A 14,225-nucleotide genomic window follows, 5' to 3' on the forward strand; every position below is an offset into this window, starting at 1 on the left:
ACTGCTGGAAAGCAGACAGTGCGCTTTCCTGCCATTAGTTTTGTCACTGATATCTCCCCACTGTCAGAAGGGCATTCCTCATAGCTCAGCTTCATTGCTGGGCTGTGAAGAACGGCCCCTCCCATGCAGTACTTGTCCATAGACTTTAACTGGAGGGGGGCGTCACTCATAGCTCAGGGTTATCGCTGACAGTAAAGGGCTATGGGCGAATACTGTTGGGGTGGGCGTTCCTCACAGCCCAGTGATGACGCTGAGCTATGAGGAATGCCCTTCTGACAGTGGGGAGATATCCAGCTCCAGGGCACATAATGGGAAAGTTGGCAAAGCGCTGAATTCAGCCCACTGTCGGCTTTCTAGCAGTATATAAAACTGAATATGTATGAGAACATGAAATGTCCTCTGTAGAGGGGTTATGCCTCCAAAAATATTTATCCTCTATCCATATGATAGATAAATTGCTGATCAATGGGGGAACGACGATGGGGAAATCCTACCAATCCTGAGAACAAGGGTGTTTTACTTCCATTGTCAATGTAGCCATGATGGATACAGGGATACCGCAACTCCATTCATTTCAATAAGAGTACCAGAGGTAGCTGAACTACAACACTTGGCTATCTCTGGCGTTCCAATTGATAAGAATGAGGCAGACATCCACCTGCAGTCACCACTACTACATTGACAACAGAGGTAAAATACTGCTGAGACCTCCACCAATCAGCTACTTATCCTATGGACAGAGAATAAAAGTTGTTTATGGCATAGCCGCTGTAAGAATATAGACAATGACATTGCCTTATTTATTGTTTCACTATGATATTAACTGAATTAGAGAAAACACTGCTCATGGATTTGGTTTATGGATCCTACTATGAGTGAGATCATTCCCATTTCCAGAAATCCTACAGTTTCTTGGCACAGTAAGGACAGATTGTGCTGTGAGAATGACTTAATAGCAGATCATGAGTTGTGATGGTAATATTGGCAACACATTATATTCTATAATTAATAGTCAAAGGGGTTAACTATAAGTCATTTATAAAATACAGCCAACCCGCTTCGGCTGTTTTTGTGCACTTTGCAGCTAATCTCGCTTTAGGATTGTATTCCAGTGTCACAATGAGGGGAGACTCCTTGTATGACATTTACATGTCCTAATAGGGCAGAAGTCCAGATGTGGAATGTAAACTGTGTGATGCTTTGATTTCCCTGTGGCGGCGCTGTAGGAAGACTGAACACTTGCAAGCAGGTTGCCCCAAAGATTATAGAAGATTTATGGAGGTCCAAATAGTAGGACATGTTAATAATCACCTTATGGTCAGGTCCCTTGTAATGAGAAGAAATATTTCAAGGTTCACAACATCTTTAACATCTGTCTGCTATACAAGTTAAAACATTTCCTTGCAAATAGATAGTAGAATTGTGACTACAAACATAGAACAAATCAAGTTAGGTACCTTAGGCTTTGTTCTCTCTCGTATGTACTTTCGTTACATTGCACAAAGGTCATTGAGTTGGGTGATTCCCTGTTGAGGACAATGAACACACTTGTGGCTGAGGTTGGCAATAGGTATCATGGATATTTTCTTGCTTGCAACATATTTATCCAGCATAATTGTAACGTGGGTGGTAGATGTGAAATAGTGTCTCCATGGAAACAAAAGTACTCAGTAAGTGGGATTTATATACATGCACTTCTTTAAAGGAGCAGTCCAGCAAAAACACTGTTCTCCATCCCTGCACCCCTCACCTGGTTGTCTCTCACACTCTACACTTGCAGATCTTTACAGTATACTGCATTTGTTTCCATGCACCATCCTGTCTGCTCTGATTAGAATCCATCTTGATTTTTAGATTCCTCTTCCTGTGTTATCAATTCAAAAATACCTTAGCACAGCATCACATGGACAGCTAGAGACAATAACATCTCTGCCTGCAAGGAAGATTCAATTCTGCTAAAAAAAAGTTTTACTATAAGTATACCGTTTTCAATGAAATGGAAAGACGGCGCTCTCAGGTCACAACAGGATTTTATTGAATAAGACAATGATGCCTTGGCCGGTGTCCATCAGACGTGCTGCCTCCTCCACCTGACGGTAAACCCCAAACGTAGTTGTGAGCGATTGTCACAACCTCATCAGGTGCGAGGCCATTTGGTCCTTTTAAATTACATCTTCTGGTTATCTCCACCAAAATTTATCAGACATTCTACACTATATAGTGTGCTCGGTGACTCTTTTGTTTTTTACTATAAGTATAGTCAGGGTGACTGAGCTGTCATCTTCTGTATTACAACTATGTGACAGGATCCCCTCTAGTCATGAGCACAAGGCTAACTACATCTTTATTTGATATAGGTAAACATCAAAGTTGTGGGACAGTTTCAACAATCCCACTTTTTTTTTCTCAAACACAATGTCACCATGTAGCTCTAGCTTAACCCTGGATCAGGCCTTAAAGGGGTATTCCCACCTCACATACTCATCAGTCTTTACTGCTGTAAAATCTTCTTTCTTCCTGGTTTCTTGCATCAATTGGTGGGCGGGGTTTCACATGCAACATGCCATTTAGCTCCGTCCCCAAATTCACGTGTAGCTCCGCCCACCCATATTGGACTATGAAGTACAGACAGGAGCAACTCCATTCTGTGTTACATACAGACACTGCCTGTCTCTGCCATAATGAACACAATTGAATTAGCTAGCCTGATAACTGGGGGAACAGAAGAAATGATAGCAGCTCCTCTCCCCTATCTGAGAGCAGGAAGGTCACGTGGTGTAGACACAGGAATAGCTAGAAACACAGGCTCGCTCCCGTGCACTTAGCCCCTCCTCCCTCCCCCTGAGAGCAGCAGATACATCACTTGACTCATGAGCAGCTAAGAGGGCTGTGGCCACAAAGAATTGAATAAAGTAAGATAGAGGACAAACAAAGCAGTTTTGCTGAAGCAATGTATTTAGGAAAAGTCTTACATCCGCATTAAAAAGCAGTATAGATAGGATCCTTGTGATGGGACAACCCCTTTAAAAGGCCATAATGACCAGGTAGGTTTTAGTGTTCTTGCTGATGTGATGATATGCAGAGTTATGTAGAAATACATGGCTTCTTCATAAGAGTTACAAATTCTATTTTTAACTTCTGAATTACTATAGTTTTGTAACATAATGTGCTTTTTTTATTTCTACAAAGCCAAAAGCTTCAAGTATGAGCCTGAGTCAGAAAATAGACAGGAAGTGGACCTGTGCTTAGGTATGTAGCCTAGGCTCATGACCCCCATATAAACCTTTGAACAACACAGTTGTGTCCATGGGTCCAGAAGACTGAATGAGGCCATGCTATCTGTGAAAAAAAAATGGATAGCACACAGACAAAAAATATGGTTGTGAGAGCTGGTCTTCATCCATCAGCTTGGAGACAACTGAAAACAATATAGCGTGCAAATGTATGCAGTTGTATGCAACCCTTATAGGCTAACCGTAGCAGTAATATCACACAGCACTGTCATGCAATAATGTATTGCACGATAAAGTGCACATATGCAGGCGTGGAGCACTGGACTAATAAATCAGGTCATATAAGTAGGCATAAGGGTGTGTTCACACATCAGTATGCCATCCGTCCGTTTGAATTCCGTTTGACACTTTAAAACGGACTGATACACATACTGAGTGCAAACTGACACCTTTTTATGCTGAAAGCAAACGTTCTCTGTCCCCTAGAGGACAGATAAGGGGATTAAAAGTAGCAATTGTAAACAAAGTAAAGATAAGGACATATAATAAATGTCCCTGTGTCCTCCTTATCTCTACTCTGTTTACAATTGCTACTTTTAATCCCCTTATCTGTCCTCTAGGGGACAGAGAACGTTTGCTTTCAGAATAAAAAGGTGTCAGTTTGCACTCAGTATGTGTATCAGTCCGTTTTAAAGTGTCAAACGGAATTCAAACGGACGGATGGCATACTGATGTGTGAACACACCCTTATGCCTACTTATATGACCTGATTTATTAGTCCAGTGCTCCACGCCTGCATATGTGCACTTTATCGTGCAATACATTATTGCATGACAGTGCTGTGTGATATTACTGCTACGGTTAGCCTATAAGGGTTGCATACAACTGCATACATTTGCACGCTATATTGTTTTCAGTTGTCTCCAAGCTGATGGATGACAACAAAAAAGCAATGCATTTCTATGGTGTTGCATGCAACGCATAACATGCAAAAGTCAATGCAAAAGTTGCACAAAAATCCAACCATGCTCGACTTTATGTTGCAAGTGACATCCAAGTGCTTTCTTTACAATCTTTGTATTTTTGCATATTTTATTCATGTGTATATGTGCAGGTGTGACAGAATGACAATATTTATTGTCAGTAAAATTTAAAAAAAAAGCAAGTGCAGACGCATGCCTGTCGTAGTGACATCGTGTTGCATTAAAATCTATGAATTTTAAAATCATGCAACAAATGTCTTCATGTAACTCTAGGGTAAAGGTAAAAAAAAAAAAAAAAGGTCACTGCTTCTTTAAAAAGTTCTCCCTTGATTAGTTCATCTGTTCCCAATATGAGTCCTGCTGGTGTATCGTACTCTGCCCTAGGAGCTGCAGGTCTCTAGAGAAGATCTTGCCGTGTGCTTTTTTTGGACGTTCTCACATTCTGCTGGTAAATAGTAATAACCTCACTTGTTTCCTGTGTTCTGCATTATATGAAGCCTGCACATCAATTATGTATCTACAGTATAATAAGAATTCAGAAAAATAATAGAAGATTGGTTGTACCTGTAAGCTATGTATATCATATGCAGAAGATATTTACGTGCCGATAATTCTCAGATCTAGTTTATTTTTTAGTAGAATCTGCTGTTGATCTTATGTAGAGGACCACTACAGCTATACGGTACTAATCAGATTTCACCAAATTTAGCTGGGCCTGCCAAAAGTCTGCAGATAAATATGTGTGTGGTCTGCTTAAGGCTAAGGGCTCCTTCACGTGGAGTATATGCTCGCTGATTCTGAATATGTAACACGTTCCGTATCAGCGACGTTAAAACAGATCCCATTGCTTTCTATGGGAGCCGGCATACGTGCGCTCCCCATAAAAATGAATGGGCTGCTTTTTTCTCTATAGATTTCAATGTGATACGAGGGTATGCCGACTCCCATAGAAAGCAATGGCATCTGTTTTAACGCTGCCGATATGGAACGTGTTACACGTCCCAAATCAGCGAGCATATACTCTGTGTGAAGGGGCCCTAACTTTGCGCAATCAAGTTACATCCATGTGTGAACCAGATTTACTGGCCTCAACAGTATGCCATTATAGTTATCTATATTGCTAGGAGTCTCTGCTTACCAGTGACATACTGTACTGTAATCTCTATGGGATAATATATAGCCAAGAGGCAGGGAGTCCTAGCAGCATAGATGACTATAATGCTACGAGTCTGTGTCCTGGCATGATATTCAGGTTAGTAAATCCGGCACATACACAAACTGAGTTTCACGATTGAAGATGATGCAGATGAAACCCGCAGCAGTAATTGACATGCTGCAAGTAAAACAAAAACAAAAAAACAACGCAAATCATATGTCTGTGTGGATTTTACATGTGTAATGTCATCTATTATGCTATTACTGTAGATCCCAGAGGCCGCGTGTCTAATAGATGTACTGCATATATTTATTCTAGTAGTGTGCTTTGTGGTAATACACATGTAAAGGGGCTATGTAAAACCACAATGTTTTGCCACAATTGTCACAAATGCCCAAAAATCAGCAGAAAAAAAAGCATAAATGTAAGTGCATTTTTCTTGTGGTTTTGCAATAATATATCATTCTGATTTCATATAGAAGTACTTTAGAATCGGAGAATACATTTACGTTCTTTCCGCCAATGTTTTATTGGTCCAATTTTAGGCCCAAATTCTGTGGGGTGGTACTGTGAAGCTTATAATCATGTAATGTATGAAAAACATTGTTAATCTTAAAAGCTGAATGCTAGATATAGTTGCTTATGCTTGAAATGGGTATAACGTTATATGATAAGATGGCGCCTGCATCCAGGATGGGAGCAAAAAAAACCAAATGCTTGGCTTGCTGCCAGAAGACAGCTCTCCAAGGTTACCACGCAGGACCAGTAGTAGCTGGCTATATATGGAACTTTTTAAACTTTTTCTGTTTGATTGACATGTCCCATACCAATCAGGAATGAATATGAAAATGTATGTTGTTGTTATCTCTCTTACTTTCTCTGCTACTATTTAATCCCCATAGTTTTAAATAAAAGTGCCTCAACACACATTCCTCAGCTGAGAGAGGAACGAATACCAACATATAGAGTGGTGTGACTTCTTCACCGCCTGGCACTCAGCCTAATTAATTAGGACGATGACAGTAAGTCGGAAACGTGCCATACGACGACGCGTAGGAACGGATCAATGTGATTTAGTGTGCAGCGAGGAAGACTGTACCATGTTCAGTACAGTACAGTCTTTCTCGGTTCCGGACTACTGCACACTAAATCACGTACTGTACAGGGAGAGCTGGCAGCTTGCAAAGACGAGCCTGCAGCTTGCTGTTACGAGGAGCTTACTTTTTCTCATAGGAATGAATTGAACAGCGTTGATTGGCCAGTGTACAGCATTCGGCCAATCAACGCTGGTTCGTCTGTGAGGAGGCGAAGTCTAAGATTGGACCACAGCAGTTTCCATTGTGGTCTGATTTTAGACTCCGCCTCCTCACAGACGAGCCTCTGGTAGAACCAGCGTTGATTGGCCGAATGCTGTACACTGGCCAATCAACGCTGGCCAATGCATTCCTATGAGAAAAGGTCAGCTCCCGCATAAATGCAAGCTGCCAGCTCTCCCAACTAGCAAGGACCTACTCGCTCATCTCTAGTCTTAACCACGAAACGTTGTAACTCGAGACCGTTGTAACCCGAGGACTACCTGTACAAATTTAGATCCTAGGGAACATGAAGTAGTCTAATGGTCTTTGGACAAGAAGATATTATCAGCATTGCATATCATTCTGCCTTCTTTATCATTACATTTTGTATAAATGTCAGATATTACATATTAGTTAATAGTAAGAACAATAGAAAAGTAATCCTATGTCAAAACGTTACTGTTTTGTATCAGGTATGGCTGGTAAAGGAAGGGGACGAGGAGCAAACTTTACCTTTGACCTGCAAGCCATTGGCTTTTCCAGGGGTGATGCTCTTCCAGAAACGCAAGTACAGCCCTCAGAGGCGTACCCAGTAAGTGAAGTGTTGATGCTATGGTTTTATGAACAGAAGCCCCACACCCACCCGCCACTCAAAAAAACAAGGAAGTAACCCAACCAGATTAAAGAAAAGGACAAATGTCAGTTGAGATCTGTAATAGGCCTTTGACAGCGTAAAGTCCTTGTTGTGCCCTATAATGATGGGTAGATGTTATAAAATGCATGTTACCTTCCTATGGATTCAGTTTTCAGCCTAGTAAGAAGATACCTTAATGTACATCTTATGCGTCTTCATTCTCATCCGTATGATATTGATTCCTGCATTATGGGAATAATAGTGTATGTGTAATAGGATCTTCATATTTAAGAAGAACTGTTATTCTTTGATTCCTATATTAGCTAAATTCTGCTTCTATCCTTTCCTGCTTATACTAGCATATAGACTACAAACCGGCTTGCTTACTAGAAGGAGAAGAACATGGCTATTTATTGGCATTAAAACAAGAACTACGAGGAAACATGAAATATTTACCTTACTATATGGGAACAAGTGAACAAAAGTCAGGTATAGTACATTGGCTACTGTATGGATGGATGTATGCAATGGATACGGCCATGAATGCAGGAACTTTCTATGATCTGGCACTTGTCAAAAATCCATAAATTCCTTATTTTGGACACTACATGTATGTGAAGATAACCAGGCCATAATAAGGAAATCACAGCTGGATTTCAGTATATAGAATGTTCTTTCTTTCATGGTCGTTTCTATCCAATCATGGCCGTATCTATTGGCAACCTATTAAGACAACAGACTGTCACCACTGAGATTATTAGAGAAAATCTTTAATTAAACATTAATTAGAGGGAGAATTTTAGAATTAGTTTTCTACTAAAACAAAGTACAAAAGGTTAATAAAGCTTATTACAAAAGTGTTCCGCAATCCCCTCGCTACACAATAGTGAAACAAAAATTACATTTTAGGAATGTTTTTTTGAATCTTCTGAATATTATCTTTGAACTCTACAAAGTATATAGCTTTTTTGTTTCAGGTATTGAAAAGTATAGTATAAAATATCTGAAGGAAGCGGAGAAGAAGCGAATTGAACAGTGGACCCCAGGTGATACAAAGTAATATAAAACATTGAGTTTATCATATTCTATAGCTTGTCTAATAAGAGCAGGCGGTTAACCCTTTATAGAGAAGATGCAGAGAGTATGATGCTAGGGCCAGGAGCTTATACTACAGATAAAATTTGCCATGAAATAAATCGGTGCAGTAGTATTTACCGTAGATTTTGACACAGATTCCATTACAAATGGAACGCGAATAAGCATGCTGCAGAGTTTACTTGAGCTTCACGTAGAATAGACATGGGATTTCCTAATCGGCAAGTTCACACAGGGATATTTGGACCAGATTTTGACGCAGAAGCCACCTAAGAATCCGGTCCAAAAAACCGCCTTCCATTGACTTCAATGGGAAGCATTCACTTCCTTTATCTGCGAGCAGTTTCTTCCCACTCGCAGAAAAAAGAAGCGAGCTGCCCTATCTTGCCACGAATTTCACGGCTGAATCAGTCGCGGACGTCCGCGGCGCGACACTCCCTCCCGACTGGGCCCATTCATTTGGGCCTAATCTGCAGTGGAATGCAGCGACTGTTGAGCCAAGGGAGGCATTTTTTGGGAGCGGATTCTGAGGCGGATTCCACGTCAAAATCCAGTCTAAAAAACAGAGTGTGAACTTACCCTTAGAGTGATTACAAAAATTATATCAAATCCTCAGTATGTGAAGCCTGCCTAAAGCTAAGACCTCATGCAGCAAAAAAAGCATTGTGGAAAATAACCACGGCGGCAACACAGTTTTTCCTGCAGCTCTTTTCATTGCTCTCTATTGCAAGCAGTACATTAAATCTACTATTGTATCTGCAAGCATGTGTTCACTTATGTGAAGGTAGGGGAGCAGTTTTTTAAAAAAACATTTGCAGATATTGGAAAATTCACATATAGTCTGACTGTGTTTTTATTTGCCTTTCTTCCAATGGCAGACTGGAGATTACTTCCCAGAGAAATGAAAGCTGTCAAGAAGAAAAAAAAGAAAGGTATAAACTATCCATATATAGAAAAGATCAGTATATATGATGAGAAACACAAAATGAGGAGCTTCTAGTTCTCCATCTACAACCTGTATAACTAGTGTGTTCTGGGCCATGAACTATATATTCACATTGTATGGATATCTGGATTGCATACAGGATTTCAGAACTTTACAGTGTTTTCTATTGCAGTATTTTTCTCCGACCCTGTTCAGTGAGACCTCTTGTGCGCTTTCTTTACAAATAAGAGGGACTAAAAATGGGGTTTGGAAAGAGACACTTTCTAATATCGATTTCTGAGACTTTTATGGTATCATTAAAGCAGCTATTTTTGGCTTTCTATGCTCTATGTAAAGCAACAATATTACAGCTACTATTTTAGTAGCCCAATGGGAGGAAGTGATACCTGCCAATCGCAACTATCTGCTGCAGGATGCTAGAGAGCTGGAAATGAAAGGATTTGAGCTTGAAGTCTTCCTCCAATTCCCCCTCCATTTCCACTTTGTGAACATACGCCTATCTTGCCAGTTCAGTCCAGTAATTCACCTGCTAATATTCAACTGCATTACAGCAGCCTGGAACCAGTCATAGGTGTAAGAACACATCTGCAGCGGGTGTTTGTCCATTGCACAGTCGTATACAATTGCTGGACAAAAATATCCTGCAAGTCTATTTCAACCAGCATTTTAAGTTAAAAAGAATGGACATGTGACAATCAGTAGGGTCCCTTGGACCCTGTTGGTGTCCTCTATTCCTGCGGTTCATTTGTCTGTTTTTTCTGATCTTCCGCCAGACCAAAAGAATAGACAACCGATGCTGATGTGAACTAAGCGCAAACTGTTCATGAGCCCCTTTTGCCGCCCATTTACACATTTATACAGGACATTTTAGAATATTACTGTGTCTATTTTCATATTATATATAGCAGGTGAAAAAAAGGCCAAAGCTGATAAAGCCGTTGCCAATGTGGACGTAATGAAGAAAATTGAGGTAATTTTGATGTGTGTGTCTATGGGAATGACTTGGCCTAAGCTCTGCTCATAAGTTAACTGGCAGTATACAGCATTATTACATTGATGTTGTTCACATAGTAAGGCTCTATGTATCATATGTGATTTTATATTATATACATTTTTGGGGTAAAACCTCTTGAGAGAAAAAAAAAATCACAGCAGTCACATCAGATTTCAACTTTATCCTATGGGGAAAATTTCACGTGTAATAACCTTGTTAGTTTTTTGGAGTTTTGCATTCAATAATAAATGTTGGCTTCCCACTGGACACAACGTTACAATATTTGTGGTGTCTGTGTATATCTTAGTGCTTGCAGATTGATGCTATATCTTCTATGTTTGCTTGCTATTGTATTACACTCACAGCAGACATGCACCTGCACATTTTTTTCACTATGTCGTTGTCCAACATGTTTTTAAGAGTATTCTATCCTGCAATTTTCACTGTGGCCACTAAGCTTAATAGGAAAGTGGCACTTGCCAAATTTGTAGAGTTTTCCTTGCAGCAGTCATATCATTACATCACATTTACATCACCAACAAGACAGACAGCATAACAACAGAATACCAGAACACGTAAGGGGTGCTGTGACACCAAATTTGCTTTTTTCTAAACAAATGCTTTGAGCCTCTGCCTCAAAATCCAGTCCACAAAAATTCATCTGAACCCAGCCATAGGGGTCAAATGGATGGGAGCAGCATTCTCTTACTCTTTCAGCTGTAGCAGGATATGGAATGTATATATCCACCAACACGCATGGAGAAGTAACTCGCCTGTGTCATACATGCATCACATTGTGTTCAGACTAGTTACAGATGAGAGTCTATGTGGCAAATTTGTAAAACAAGTGGACATTTGGAGAGTCGTAATACTTATTCATGAGCAGCATTAGGATACTATTACAGACTCCTCCAATGCTATATCATTGCAGTCTATTGTTGTTTTGATGGTAATTGAATATTTTCTCCTAATTACAGGAACTAGAGAAAAAAGGAGATGATGAAAAATCTGATGAAGAAAATGAAGAGAAGAAAGGAGAGGAGGAAGAAGAGGAGGAGGCTGAAGTAGAAGTTGAAGATGAAGAACATGAGGAAGTATTTCTTCATATGTAGTATTTTATATAATGCCACTTTTATACACTTTCCTCTGCTACCTACCTGTGAATTAATAGGTATTTTTGCTTAATGGCGGGTTTCCAGGAATATATACTAATGGCCATTCCTTGGGATTCGGGTGAGTGCGACCCCAGTATCCCTTGCCAATCGGATGAATTAGGGGTCAGTGAGTTCTCAGGAGAGCTATGTCCCATTCAATGTTTATCCAAAAACAAAAGCTCATCCTTACATGTGGTGGTGCCTGGTACTGCAGCTCAGATCAGCCCCAGTCTCATGGATTTCACTGACCTGCCATATCAGGGCCCTTAATTATGAAGATGTTATGATAGGCCATTAGTGTATGAGTAGGGGGGAGTCCAGTACACAGGACCCCTAATGATCAGATCAATTGGTGAGTTCTCAGGAGAGCTATGTTCCCTTCAATTTACCTGATACATGGATATAGCTGCCATACCAATACCCATCTAAGAATAGGCCATAAATATACTGGTATGTTTATGGATAATCCCTTATGATATATTACGGAGTTTGTTACATTAGTCAGTAAAGTATAGCAAGGTTATCTCAATAACAAGAAGTTTCTTTGCTTATGTGAATTCTGTATTTTCTAAAACATAATTTTACTTCCTTGTAGGAAAATGACTATATTGCTTCCTATTTTGAAGATGGAGATGAGGTTGCTAACAGTGATGACAACATGGATGAAGCCACTTACTAAACCTTTTTTTTTTTTTTGGTATCTTTATTATTTCACCTGTGTTTGAGTGTTCAATTACTAAACTTGTACAGAGGCGTGTACATTGCAGCACCGATATCATGTATAGACTTTCTGTTCTTGTATATTGTATGTTTTTGTTCCACCATGTATGCAAAAAACCCACCTAATAAAATGCAATGCATTTTAATTCTCTCAACGTTCCAGCAGGATTTATAAAAGGGACCTTTAATGGCTTAGAGCTGAATGGAGTGTCAGTGCACCTGGACTGACAACTCCTTTGCATTAAAATGATGTGCTGAGGAGGGGTAACTGGGGTCTCCTGTTCTACCTTAATGGTGGCAGTCTCTGAAGTCACCCATATAACATTTACTAGCTAATTATCTCTCAATATTATAAAAATGAATTCTTGTCTGTCTGTTCTCTATGCGCGACCAAACTACTGGACCGATCTTCACCAAATTTGGTAGAGAGATACTTCAGGTATCCAGGAAGGTTTAAGACAAGACTCCAACTTGCTCGGACGTACCGTTGCTGAGATACAGCATTCCAAGCACAATGCCCCCTCCCCTTAGCCAATACAAACCTGCAAGTCTTTCACTCATATTCCAACTGAAATACACACGGTCACTCCACATGCACAATACAACACTGATATCCAAACTGAGATACACGCATCAGAGGATTAGATACACAGTATCACATGACAGAGGATTAGATACACACATCTGCACACAGTCCCACACACCAAAGGATTAAATACGTCCTTCTGCACACAGTTCCACACGCTACAGGATTAGAAACACACGTCTGCACACAGTACCACATGCCGTAGGATTAGATATGCTCCTCTTCACACAATAACACACAAGGGAGGATTAGATACGTGCATCTGCACACAGTACCACATGACCGAGGATTAGATATGCGCGTCTGCACACAATTCCACACACTGAAGGATTAGATATGTGTGTCTGCACAAAGTACCACACGGGGGAGGATTAGATACGCGCCTCTTCACACAATACCACAAAGGGGAGGATTAGATATGCACATCACACAGTTCAACATGCCAGAGGATTAGATACGCATGTCTTCACTTAGTACCACCGCCAGAGGATTAGATATGCGCGTCTACACACAGTACCACACACCAGAGGATTAAAAATGCACGTCTGCACACAGTACCACATGTCGTAGTGTTAGAGATGTGCATCTGCACACAGTTTCACATGCCGGAGGATTAGATACACGCGTCTGCACAGAGTTGTTCACGCCATAGGATTAGATACACGCGTCTGCACACAGTTCCACACACTGTAGGATTAGATACGCGCCTCTTTACACAATACCACACGAGGGAGGATTAGATACTTGCGTCTGCACACAGTACCAGATGACCGAGGATTAGATATGCGCGTCTGCACACAGTTCCACACACTGAATGATTAGATACGTGTGTCTGCACAAAGTACCACACGGGGGAAGATTAGATACGCACCTCTTCACACAATACCACACAGGGGAGGATTAGATACGCACGTCTGCACACAGTACCACATGCCGTAGGATTAGATACGTGCACCTGCGCACAGTACCACACAGCAGAGGATTAGATACGCACATCTGCACACAGTTGTACACGCCATAGGATTAGATACACAAGTCTGCACACAGTACCACATGCCGTACGATTAGATACGCGTGTCTACACACAGTTCCACACGCTGTAGGATTAGATACGTACCTCTTCACACAATATCACACAGGGGAGGATTAGATACGTCCATCTGCACACAGTACCACACTTTGGAGGATTAGATACATGCCTCTGCAGACAGTACCACACGCCAGAGAATTAGACACGCGTCTCAGCACACAGTACCACACTTTGGAGGATTAGATACGCGCGTCTGCACACAGTTCTACATGCCAGAGAATTAGATATGCGCATCTGCACACAGTACCACATGCCGTAGGATTAGATACGTGCGTCTACACACAGTTCCACACGCCGTAGGATTAGATACGTGCGTCTGCACACAGTACCACATGACCG

The 14,225-nt window shown here is 40.8% G+C and overlaps 1 protein-coding gene across 1 annotated transcript; it reads left to right on the forward strand.

Annotated features, from left to right (window-relative positions):
• The first annotated feature begins 7,142 nt into the window (after positions 1 to 7,142).
• POLR3G (RNA polymerase III subunit G) lies at positions 7,143 to 12,169 on the forward strand. Its single transcript, XM_075262440.1, has 7 exons — positions 7,143 to 7,259; positions 7,661 to 7,790; positions 8,279 to 8,347; positions 9,275 to 9,328; positions 10,248 to 10,312; positions 11,314 to 11,430; positions 12,086 to 12,169. The coding sequence occupies exons 1-7, from the start codon at positions 7,143 to 7,145 to the stop codon at positions 12,167 to 12,169; spliced, it is 636 nt and encodes a 211-aa protein (XP_075118541.1).
• Positions 12,170 to 14,225: the final 2,056 nt, after the last annotated feature.

This window comes from Leptodactylus fuscus, chromosome 1 (genome assembly GCF_031893055.1).
Source record: "Leptodactylus fuscus isolate aLepFus1 chromosome 1, aLepFus1.hap2, whole genome shotgun sequence".
Lineage (NCBI taxonomy): Eukaryota > Metazoa > Chordata > Amphibia > Anura > Leptodactylidae > Leptodactylus > Leptodactylus fuscus.